This window comes from Cottoperca gobio, chromosome 6 (genome assembly GCF_900634415.1).
Source record: "Cottoperca gobio chromosome 6, fCotGob3.1, whole genome shotgun sequence".
NCBI classification, from domain to species: domain Eukaryota; kingdom Metazoa; phylum Chordata; class Actinopteri; order Perciformes; family Bovichtidae; genus Cottoperca; species Cottoperca gobio.
The window spans coordinates 14,401,075-14,413,863 of NC_041360.1; the positions used below are offsets into that span (position 1 = coordinate 14,401,075).

The 12,789-nt window shown below is 40.5% G+C and overlaps 1 protein-coding gene across 1 annotated transcript in view; it reads right to left on the minus strand.

Moving 5' to 3' along the window:
• Nucleotides 1-256: 256 nt before the first annotated feature.
• The window catches only part of sema3d (sema domain, immunoglobulin domain (Ig), short basic domain, secreted, (semaphorin) 3D), a 34,638-nt gene continuing 22,105 nt past the window's right edge, over nucleotides 257-12,789 (minus strand). Inside the window, 3 exon segments of the mRNA XM_029434353.1 lie at nucleotides 257-3,000; nucleotides 8,835-8,974; nucleotides 9,181-9,245. Coding sequence (XP_029290213.1) covers nucleotides 2,536-3,000; nucleotides 8,835-8,974; nucleotides 9,181-9,245 — 670 coding nt within the window. The 3' untranslated portion in view covers nucleotides 257-2,535.

Here is a 12,789-nt window from a genome sequence, read left to right on the forward strand (position 1 = left end):
ACATTTATTTCTACAAAATGTATGCATTTGCTGCTGTGCTTTTCCAACTAATTATATTGTGATTTTAACTTTATTTAAAGTGCACATTACCCAGAGACTTAAATTGTTAGTGGTTTAAGCATTTGTTTATTTATTTAGTAATGCTGTGCTAAAGTCTGTTCCAGTCCTTTCCTATTGTCCCTATTCTGTTTCACTTTTTGGGGAGATGTAGTTTGTTCTTTGCAGCAGACTGATAAATAAACTATAGACAAGGAGGAAGTGCTTGAAATATTTATTGTCTTTGTTACAAGAAACATAGAGAAATCACTGTGGAGAAACACAAATTGGGAGACTTGAATATTGTTCGTATGTGCATACGTATGGAGGGCTAGTACAATACGCACAATGACATGAGAGGCATGGTGGTTTCTGTAAAAGTCAAGGCAATAAAATGTTAAGTCTTCACCATAGAGACAGTAATAGTCGTGTAATAGGGGATGTCTATATATGAGATCAGTAAAATAATTAAAAGGTTATTGAAGAATATGACATTTTTCAATGCCTTCATATTAATATGGGCAGGGATTAGTGTCCGAAAGAATTGGGGGCAACTGGTATTTGCCCGAGAAGTAACAATCAAAATACAAAATAAAATGATGTGATTGTAAATGCTTAAATATTCTAATAGATGTAACATATGATATACCAAAAAAGAATATATTCAAGCTATAAATGGCATGTCACTATACGCAAACAACCACAGAGACCTCATTTTCAAATCCACACAACAAATGTTCCTAATTATTTATTATTTTTGTTTTGTTTGTTTCACCGGAACACTGCCCTCCTACGGCTTCCATTCTCAGTGTATCATGTGACTTTTGTTTTTACTTGACTTCAAATCTAGAAAAGTAGGCTACAATACTAAAGACAGTAAAGTACTTAAGTAAAAAGTTAATGTGTGGTGTTTGTGTGCACATGTACACGGTCTCTGACGGGAACAATCATGAACACTGAAGGGGAAATAAGAAGTAAAGACCTCCAAAGTTACCACAGGTAACTGATTACAGCAATTCAAATGGTACATAAAATGACTAATGTTTAAAAAAAAAAAAATCCAAAACATACTGATAAAACCTGACTTAGTTACAGTAATGTAACAGTACAGTTCATTACTCCCACCCCTGAGTGTGGGACACATTTGTACCCTGTGATACCTGCAGTATTTCAGCAGCTCCACCTCTTATGAATGAGTTAAAACATGACTCATGTCTTTCACAGAGAAATCTTTGTAATATTGTTGTCATCATTATATCAAAGCACTGTGTATGATATTATCTACATCATTATGTAGGTCAAACACATTGGGTTGCATGATTTCTCATGAAACTGATGTTAATGTATTTGGAGCTTTACCAGTTTATTCTAGGAAACCTGTAAATTACTTAGTTGGATCAAACTTCTGAAAACTCTCTCGCTTTTACAAACACACACACGCACACACGCACACACACACACACACACACACACACACACACACACACACACACACACGCACACACAACCACTAACAAAGGACCAGCTGGTCCTGAATCATTCTGACATCTGCATACAGTGTACAGGGACTTGTGCTGCTATATCAGGAGAGGCTCAGCTGAGCTAACCCTAACCCATTATCAAAAGCTGTGTGCTGTTTGCTTGAGACTGGCTGAAACTGCATTTTTATAGTAATAGATTTTTTGTGTATTTGTTTTATCTCTTCACACAAAGTAAGCAAGCAGTTCAGGGCACAGAGTCTCCAAGACAATTTATTTAAATAACTTTTAAGAAAACATCTAATGAACCTACAGTACTGTATATACGAGTTAAACGTTTGTACAAAAATATGTCATTTTGTCAGCCCAAACATAATACATGATTATCATAGTTATACAAATCAGTAATAAGACTAAATTGAGCATGCCGTATCTCCTGTACATGGTATATAAATATTTACAGTCATTCAACATGAATGCATTGTCATCACCACAAGCAAACTCTTTTTTTTTTTTTCAATCTCCTTAGTTCAACCATATGTTTCAATAGCATCAAATGATCACCTCTATTACGCGTCAGTCTGGACTGTTGGGGAAACTATTTTGCCAGTGAAAGCTGTAGGAAAGACCAGTCATGTTGCAATCCTTCATCTGGTCAGTTTATCTCCAGTAGCACTGTGTCTGAAATAGAAGTTGATAGATGACTATGCAAAATGAACATTTTACACATTGTAATAATGTCGTTATTCTGCCTCTGATGTTTTTTTAAAAGGCATGTCATCTGCAAACAGGATAGATGTTTGCAGACCATTCAAGTAGTCAACACTACTTATTTTTTTAACTCTTGAACTGTATATTTCAGGGTTAGTCTTTCACGCCCAATTAACTCTGACGTAGATTTTGCTTGCTCATGAATTGATCTTTCATTGCAATGTTGCAGTTCTGTGTCATGTTCTGCTTCATCACCGGTAGTATTGACAGCTAACCCTGAATGTTTTTTGTCTTTTTTTTGTCACATCCTTCATTGCTTTGCTGTCCTCACCACCCTCCCTCGCTCTTGTTTTTCCCACTCTTCCTCCCTCTCTCTGTGTTGTCTCCTGTTCCTGCTCTTCTTCATTTCCTGTATATGTTTCCATTTGCCAGTTCCCAAGCCTCGTCCTCGCACCCTTGACGGCCTCTTCTGCAGCCACAGTGAATCGCAGTACTCTTCGAGAGAGCCAAATGGTGAGCTCATCACTCTCAGGTAGTCTTTATAGTGCTGGCGGGACTCCACACCGTGGCGTAGCTCCACCACGGGTTCTTCACTGGGCTTGGGCTTCCCATCCAGTTGTCCATGCGTAACAAGTTGTAGCCTGAGATGGAGGAGAGTGTGAGTGAAGTGTGTGTGCTCTTGAGCCACGCAGACATACACACCAGCATCAGAGGTTTGGAGGGAACGAATCAGGAGACCTCGATCTGTGTGCACGACACGATCATCCAGCCTGACCTGGGAGACAAAAAGAAACGTATAGAAGCTTCATTAACAACAACAAGGTCATGTGACTACAACTGCCTTCCCTTAGTACACAATACAATACAAAATCATGCTAAATAGTCCTTTCATAAATCAAGATTCAAAGCTTATATAAAACACAAGAAATCTTTACTATAAAATAAAAATTAATTCTGCGTACCGCACACACACCGTACCTACCCGTAAACAATCAATCAGAGTAACTGCACTACATTGACTGCATTATAAATCACCGGTTTGATAGCTGCCACCCTACACACACATGCATTTTCACACCTGATTTATATCCAAGGTGCGTTAAACATGGTAATGACCCCTGAGACAGGAAACTTATTGAATTGGGTGTGGGGAGTGTCACTCACAGTGTGGGTGTCCAGGGTTCATTATGTGGTGTGGATACATGATGAGTACAAGCAGTAAGCAAAGGATAAATGAGGTATTTGGCAAAAATGTGTGTCTGTGTGTGCGTGTCTGTATGCGTGTGTGTGTGTGTGTGTGTTTGTGTGTGTGTGTGTGTGTGTGTGTGTGTGTGTGTGTGAGTGTGTGCATGTGTGTATGTGTGTGTTTGTGAGTGAGTGTGGCTCTAAGGTGCAAGGGTAAGAAGTGTGCTAATGTTCATGGTCCGCTCTTTTCATTTAGCATTTACCATGATTCATCAGGTGGTATGGCTGCTGTCTGGGCCTAAAACAACACAGCTGTGTTCAGAGGACAGAGCAAGAGCATGACAGTGTGTGTGTCCGTGCATGTGTGGATGCTTCAAAAGCATACCTCCCATGGCCCAGCTCCGACCCCCCAGAGGTGTAGGATAAGACAGAGAAGGAGGCCCAGGCGTGAACTGCATGTAGGAAAGCTTGAATATTTGCCTGTTTATCCTTCTACACAAAAACGTGGTTGTGTGTGTGTGTGTGTGTGTGTGTGTGTGTGTGTGTGTGTGTGTGTGTGTGTGTGTGTGTGTGTGTGTGTGTGTGTGTGTGTGTGTGTCTATATAGCTCTGTGGTGGTTTCTTGGTCTGACACTGATGATGTGTTGTCCAGCCAGAGGCAGACCTCCAGGCCTCAGAGGCTCTTTGGATCTTGACCCTTACCCACTGGTCTGTCTCCCATCACATTCTCATTTCCTGACACACCTGACTGACTTACACAACACATGGGATGTATATTAAAAACATAAAATATCACTTGTGCAAAGCATCTGCGGAAACTTTGGGCAATTATTTAATCATTCAATCAGCATTTATTAGTGTGGCTTTGAAGCCGACGCCCCTCTGCCATCCAGGCATCTGTGACTAAATGACAATGCCAGACATTTAAACTCACCCAGATGGTCTGTCTTTATTTGTGTACCTGTGTCTGTCTGTGTGTGCCTGGGCTTGTGATGAAGCCTACTCCTTCAAGGAATAACAATGCAGTACTTTACAGAGCTCTGTGTTTGTAGAGACTCTTAAATGCATCTTTGTATGTGTGAAGAGGCATGCATGCATGTAGAGTCAATCCAATGAAACACAGCTTTTAATAGTTAAATGAAACGCGAGTGTGGGTGTGTTTTAAGAGCTTAAGCTTTAAGCAAAGTTTAATTACGAAGTTAAGAACTTCCCATGCTTTCAGGATAGCTTTGATCTAATGAACACCATGGATGACATTTTTACATCATCTATAATTTTCTTATTGCAAATGTTTTAATAGCTTCGCATTCTAGGCTCCAGGAGGTAAATACACACACAGCCACTAAGACACGCACATACAAAAACAAACATCCTGTGAGAAAGTCAGAGGAATCTCTTCCATGCTCAAATCTTTATTAGCTTACTTTTAGGGGGGGGATAAGTGTTTTTTATTAGTGTATGATGAGAATAAGTGCGGGTGGTGTGCTGCGGGTGGTGTGCTGCAGGTGCTGCGAGCAGCTGGTCGAGGATGGCTTCATCAAAACCTATCAGGAGCCAGAAAGTGATAGAAACGCAAAAGGGAAGAGACTATGGGAAATTATGGAGACGACACTAAAAGTATGAGGAAACAAAGAAGACGGAGTAGGAAGCGTGAAGGCTGGAATTAAGTGAGGAGTGATTAAGGTGGAACTGATGAAGGAGGTTGAGGGACAGAAGAGGGCAAGTGATGACAGATGGAAGGAAACAGAGAGGGAAGAAAAGCACAGGGAGTGAGAGGGTGAAATGAGCCAGACACTTCAGAAATCACCTGCTCCAACACCACATATCCAGCTGTGAGAGGGATGTCCTACATCACCATCATATTTCCCTCAGGGCTGTGTGATAAATTCATCTTAAAACCAGAATTGTCCTTCAACAGTGATCAACTTTGGGTGTTTTGGTTTAATATGGGCATGATTTTAATATTCTTACCAATTAAGTTCCAGTTAGTATTTTGTACTTGACACAGCTACAGCTGGTAATATAAAGAGAAAGCAAGAAAAAATGACTATGACTGAACAAAAACAACTGCAAAAGCAAGAGACAGTGAAGTCATGTCATGTACAAAGATGAGGAAATCAAGTCAAATAGAATCAATTGCAAGAAAGCTATTTGAATATCTTTAAAGTGTGACGGCCTCAGAGGTGGCTGTCCTGCCCTTCCCAGGCTGTGTGCTTAACATGTCTTTCAGGAGGTTGATTGGTGGAGCTGAGACCTCGTCATCTCCTCGTTAGTGATGCAGTACACCTGAGCAGGCTGGGGTCAGGCTATAAAGCAGACCTGCAAGATCATCTCGGTCTCTTCACCTTGGGCTGCTGACTGATCCTATTATTTGCTTGTGCTTGTGCTTGTGCTTGTGCTTTGTGCTTTGTGCTTTGTGCTGTGTGTTCCTGTCATTCACTTAACTAAACAATAGAGCAAAGTTATGGATTGTGTGGTCTCCCTCCTTGTCGCCTCCTCTCGAGCCAGGTTGTGACAAAAGTAACAAGGCTCAGACATAGACACTCAAAAACATGCCGCATTACACAATTCAAATCAACACACACACGATCACAACTAATCTCATCACCTGAAAAAGTGTGTTTCTTTGACTTCCAGCTTGGTGTGTTTCACTTGAACTCTTTTACTTTGCTTTGACCGTCGGCAGCATTGCTGTGGTACAGCCAAGAAAACAATCAATCAAATGCTTAGTCGTAAATATGAACCAACATGAGAGAAGCACATTTAAAGAATATTATACTATACTATGTTTCATAACTTAAGACTTACTATTTGTCCTGCTCAGTTTGAGAGCCGGGTCAAATGCAGCCATGAATCCAAACATTTGTGCTGCAGTTTCCTTTTGTCTTTTGTATTCTAGGTCTACAAACATTAGCGATGTTCATTGACTGCCTCGCCAAAGAAATACATTAATTTATGCAAAGGCTGGACTATACAGCTGTGTGTAACCATTTAAATAGTTGTTTTTTTTCTTTTTTCTTTTTTGCTATTTTTTTTTTATCAGCACATTTTCCAAGCAGCATTTATAAGTTATGTATCATGATAAGTATGACACACTTGTGTAAAAGCTTTTGCTAGAACTGAGATCTACTGTAAATCAGAGTTAATTTCTCAGAATAATTGTTAAACCCAAAATATTGTATAGGGCTGCCAGTTAGTCCAGGTGGTAGCTCTCTCTACGTTTTCATTGGCAGAGAAGACACTGAGATACAATTTCAGTCACATAGAAATAGGTTTTATGAACTTGCTCTTGGACGCATTGCCATTATAAATACCACCGAACTTGCTGCTGATCCAACAGATTCTGCACATTCTGTCGTATTTGTTTAGCTTCTGTGTCTATCACATGACAATCCTGAGGGAGGAAGAACTCCTGCATTCACTCCTTCATCACTTTGTCTAGAGTACAATAGGTCACATATCATTGCATGTCTAGACACACAAACACAGAAAACACCCCATTGTGTTCATTACCCAAAAACACATGGCTGTCCCTAGGGTGCACTGTGTTATGATTTCTGCTGTAGGGGATCATAAAGAAACACGCGCACAGACACACACACACCAAGTGAAACACAGGGTTTTCTGTTGTGCGGGCCTATAAAGGAACACATGGGTCTTTAGTGGCCTCTGCACCTGTCAGTTTGTTTACATTCAACCCCTGAGCGAGAGGACAGGGGACCAGTCGTGGGAGTAAAGAAGTGTAGCAGGAAGTGGGAAGAGAGAGGAGGAGTGAGTGGGTTGAGTGGTAAGCAGGCCACTCGCAGTGGGTGGAGGAAGGTTTGTATGTTTGGATAGGGGAGGGGAGGGCACTGAGGTGCTGAGTAAGCAGGTCTCAGTTCTCTCATTCAGGAGACGAGTGTCATCTTCAATGAGTTTCTTTCCACACCTCAAATACAAACACATTAAACTCTCTGTCCCTGTATGTCCTTCTCTGTCCACCATCCTGTCTCCCAGGATTTGAGTTTTAAACTGACTTGTTCAAGTGGTCCTATGCAATGGGAAGTAGCACAAATGAAGTAGTACAAATATGTTAAACTGTGGGATGTAAATTAACACTAAATATGCACCACTTTGTAACATTTTCTTTACTCTATCACCAACTAATCCATCGCTTGATAAATGTTCATTTAATTTAATGTGGCTCAGGACCATGATAAGATGGTATGGAGCACAAACAGAACATAGTCCACAATAATAACAATAACGACAACAACAATGGCACACGGCATGGCTAAAGTACAACAAATGTTACTGTAATAAAGGAAGGACATTATTCAAAAAGACAAGTAGTTTACCCACAACCTTTGGCTTATGTGATTGTAATAAAATAAAAAATTGATGGCCGGTTTAAAAAATCCTTCCTATTTGTCTCATATACGATTGTCATTACAAAGGTTACAGATCCTCTGGTTTCTATCGAGCCCTTTATATCTTCCAAAGAGCTCAGGAATTATGGTGTTACAAATAGCCTGCCTGTACTTGAGTTTTTATAAAAATAGATACTTTTCTAATTTAAGCTCTAATGCTAATCATTCAGAATCTGTTCAACAGTTAGTTTCAATCAGTTTAGGTTGTGAAACTTTAGTGTGAGTGAGAGTTGCGACAACCAACAGTCATCTAAACAGTGAACTAAGGTAATGCTTTGTCTAAAGTCAGTACTTTATACAGTTTTACTGTGTTGAAGTGGTCACCGATCAACCACTTCATTTTCGGAACACAATTGAGAATCTATAGTTTCCCTTGAAACTACGGTGGCCCACAGGACTGCATTGCAGCACAAACACTTAATAATAATAAAAGAAAAAAGGTTAAATTCAAAGTAAAATGCAACGCTCAATGTTCTTTCCCCCCATTTTCATATGAGATAGAGAATGTCCCATCCCCTCAGATGGCTCATGTTAAGGTCATTTCTCTACTGCACAATATTTCAGAAATCCCTTGACATAAACATCAATAATGACCTAATGGCTCCTTTATTACCTATAATTCCACAACGGATGAGACTTTTGTGTATCCCTCTTTGTATATGCTTGTAAGCTTCATCAGCATCCTCTTAGTTCAAGCACTGCTTTAATCTTCACCAAGATGAGCAGTACCTGCGGCATTGTGATTTGTGCTACAAACATTTGCTGATGAGTTTTTGGTATGTTTTTGCATGTTTTGAAGTAATTATGTAAGAAATGTGACAAACGTCTGTCTTTGGCCGTGTAACTTCTCAGCTTTGTGACTTGGCATGAAGAACATGTAACCCATCATGTACAGTAAACTCAAGAAAACAAGGTTGGAAAAATAAAGAGGAGGGAGGAAAGGAAAGAGTGACAGAGATGATTTATGTTTGGGTGGTGTGTGGTGTACAGGTGTGTCGATGAGTGCACTCTCTGACCTCTTCCCTGCGTTCAGATCCAAGTCTCTGTGTGTACCACCGGATCTGAGCCTGTTGAGATTTGGGGATACACTCTAGGAAAGTAGAATTGTTCTGCACCCCATAGAGGACCTTCTCCTCCACCCGTCTCCCAACAAGACCTAAAGAAAACACAGCTGTTATTGATCCAAATTCTTTTCTCTGGTTCTTAAAAAAGGTATCTCTTGCAGGTAACCTCTAGTGACTTGTTAAGTAATTCATGTATCTGTTTGCTGGATGTGGGTTTACAGCTTGCAAAGAAACAAAACAGACTTTCTTACAAAGAAAGATAAAGGCTGAACTTCTTAAGAGAACAAAGTCTACGTACCGTCTTGTGTGTCCCAGCACTGACTGGCAGGGTCTCCATGCTTGATGTCCTGTCTTCTGGCTCGCCTAGAGAACAAACACACAGAGAGTATGAAGATAACGAGTTCATGACAATTGAGAGAAAAAAAAAAAAGTTTCTGATTTGGTAAAAAGGTGGGTTTCATTTAGCAATTAGCATTTTAGTATCAGTATTACCACCATCCGAGTTCAAACACACAAATGCTGAACATATTGAACAAGCTGAAAATAACAACTTATGTCATAAGGTCTTGAAATAATTAGATATATGAATAACATTAAAGGGACAGTGCCAACAACCATATTTTCACATACAGAACATATTAAAATCTGTTTTTCAACTGAGCACGAACCTTTTGACACATTCACACGTACTGGCAGAATGTCATTCGGAGCTACAAAGAATATGCGTTGTATTTTATTGCTAAAGGCGTTTGCACAACACATTAATAGCTGTTTCCAAGTTGTTGTTCCGACTTCTGGGACGTTCAATTTTCACAGTAGGGAAATCCTTTTTCCAAATATTCTGACACCACATGAATGCAGCACAAATGCCCTATCTCCCAATGTTAACGAAAGTGAAAAATAATTTGTGTATCCACCCTGGGATTCGGATCCTTTACAAAATGTAATGAGTTCTTCCGTGGCCCATGCTACACCCTTCTACCAAGTTTCATAAACATTGGGCCAAAGGTTTTTTCCATAATCCTGCTGACAGACAGACCAACGGAAAAATAAACCGAGACAAAAGCATCACCTTGGTCCTTGGTGGAGGTAATGACTGGAGAAAAGAAGTTAATAAAAAAAACACCTCTCACACATCTCAAACTGGGGTGTTTTTTCTCAAATGTCAGAATTGCATATACTGGAAAAATAAGAATGCTGTGTTGAACATGTGAAGAAGTTACACAACAACACTTCTCAGTTCATTCGGTCTACTTTCCTGTGATCTTGCAATACAAATCTGTTTATTGGAGGAAATGTTACATGCCAGTTTCTTGAAGTGCACAAATCTCTTGTTTGCCTGAAACATGGAAAACTCCATATAGATTTTTGTTTACCCACATTAATGTTACAGTAGTAAACGTTTCGTTGGCCTCTAGCTTGGTATTGCTCACTGAGGCTCCTTCAGTTTGTATTGATTTTACTTCCTCCACCTCCTGTCAGTCCTCAGTGATGGGACATCTGTAGCACACACTCAGGGACACTGTGCGGATCAGCTTTCAAAGAGCACTGGAGACCAAATGCAGGGTCTCCACTGATCCACAAACCATAACAGCATCCCCACTGGACAATAATACGGCAGTGTGACCTCTAACTGTAGGGTGTAGATTCTGTAGAGCAGGGGTGTCAAACTCATTTTAGTTCAGGGGCCACATGCAGCCCAATTTGATCTCAAATGGGCCGGACCAGTAAAATCATATCATATCAAATGTATACATAAAAAATACATAAAAGTTGTGGCTCTTTGTACTGAAGCTGCTGACTGACATTATATGTCACAATGTTCAACGTCTTAAAATATTTCCAAAGTAAGTATTCATTTTCACAGAAATATATTGTTCATGGTGCAAAAGTGTCTGAAGCAGCATTTGCAATAAGTGTAGTATGGCAGGCTATAGGTAACGTCTTTATCACTGAGAAGGCTGTCAAACTGACGCTGATTCAGACCTCTGGCTCGGATGAAATAAACAGTTCGGACAACCACTGCCATGACGTGATCCATTTTTAACGACTTGCAACACAACCCTTCCTGGTGCAAAATACAGTGAAATGTCCAAAAACCATGTCCTCCATTTGCAGCCTGTACTTTCTCTCTGAGTTTTGTCACAACACCTGCTTTTTCCCCGATCATTGATGGCGCACCATCTGTAGCCACGCTAACAGCACGGGCCCAGTCCACTCCGACCCGGTCCAGTGCTCCAACGAGAGCGTTGAAAATGTAATTTGCTGTTGTGGTGTCCGTCATAGTACCAACTCAAGGTACTCCTCGGTGACGGTCAAAGTCTCATCAACACCACGAATGAATGTGGCCGGTTGAGCAACATCCGAAATGTCCGTGCTCTTATCAATTGCAACCGAAAATGCAACAAATGACTTGACTTTGTGCTTCATCTGGCTGTTTAACTCTGCCGCAAGATCTGAAATCCTATCTGCCACAGTGTTTCTCGTCAGGCTAATGTTGGCAAAAACCGCTTCTCAGGGCACACGAGTCCTGCAGCCTTCAGCATGCATGTTTTCACGAACTCACCCTCACAATCTGGCTTTGATGCTAATGCTATTTCGCTAGCAATAAGGTAGCTAGGTTTCACTGCTGCATCGCCGATATCTCGGCTACGGGTAAAAACAGACTGCTGCTTCTTCAGACCCTCTAACAATTCATGTATCTTCTCTCTTCTCAGTTGTCCTTGCAAGCTGTTGTATTTTTCGCCATGATGAGTCTCATAGTGACGCCAAATATTATATTCTTTGAGCACTGAAACCTGCCGCGAACACACCCTGCACACAGCTTTCCCATTCACCTCTGTGAATAAATAGGAAACGGTCCATTTGTCTTGGAAAACTCTTCACTCCGTGTCCACTTTTCTCTTTTTTTGACAAAGACATTTTGTGTAATGACGGTGCCACAGAGTGTAATGTTGACAGAAACCCGCCAGCTCCAGAAGTTCTTTACCGGCAGCTCCAGCAACAACAGTTTGCTTGCTTGACAGTGTTGTATGCAAGACCCAGTGGACACATTTTAAATAAAGTTGCTTTCATTGAAAATTGCAGTTAATGTCTTCTCTGTAATCTTTACACTTTGCAAAATCATCCCGCGGGCCTGGAACTGGCCCGTCAGAGGGTCCAATCCGGCCCGCGGGATGACCGTATGTTTGACACCCCTGCTGTAGAGTCTGGATTCGTAAAAGCAAGCACACAAAACAAAAAAACCACAGACACACATGTCGTACACACACATGTGCTTTTGCACCTCAAGCACTGCTCTCTCGAGATGTAGAATGACAGTAGCATTAATCAGTTGAAGAACAGCCTCTATAATCAATGCCTCAAATGGACTAATACCCTCTGGCATGGAAAAAGAAATGCTGAAGCGGTGAAGAGAACCAAAATAGAAAACATATTTAGGTAGAACTATGAACTTTGCCTGAAAGTCCCAGAATCTCTCACACACACACACACACACACACACACACACACACACACACACACACACACACACACACACACACACGCACACACACTCAAAGCATGGAGAAGTAGGGCAACAAAAAGGATATTCTTTTGGATCAGATATATTAAGTGTAAAAAAAATGAATGTGCACATTCTCTGCTCCTGAAAGGAAGTCAGTTTAAATGTAAATAGTAAATGTTACATGTTAGCTTTTGTGCTCTTTTTTGTGTGAAAAACTTATATATTTTCTTATTATTTTAGCCAGCTACTTACTTATATTACTCATTTAATTAACATTTTTGACTCTGCATGTTTTTTAAGTGGTGATAAAATGGGTGATGTGAAGCAGTGTAAAACTAAATAACTACGTACAATGGACGGACATGACCATAAACATTTGTTCCATCGTCTGTCAATAGT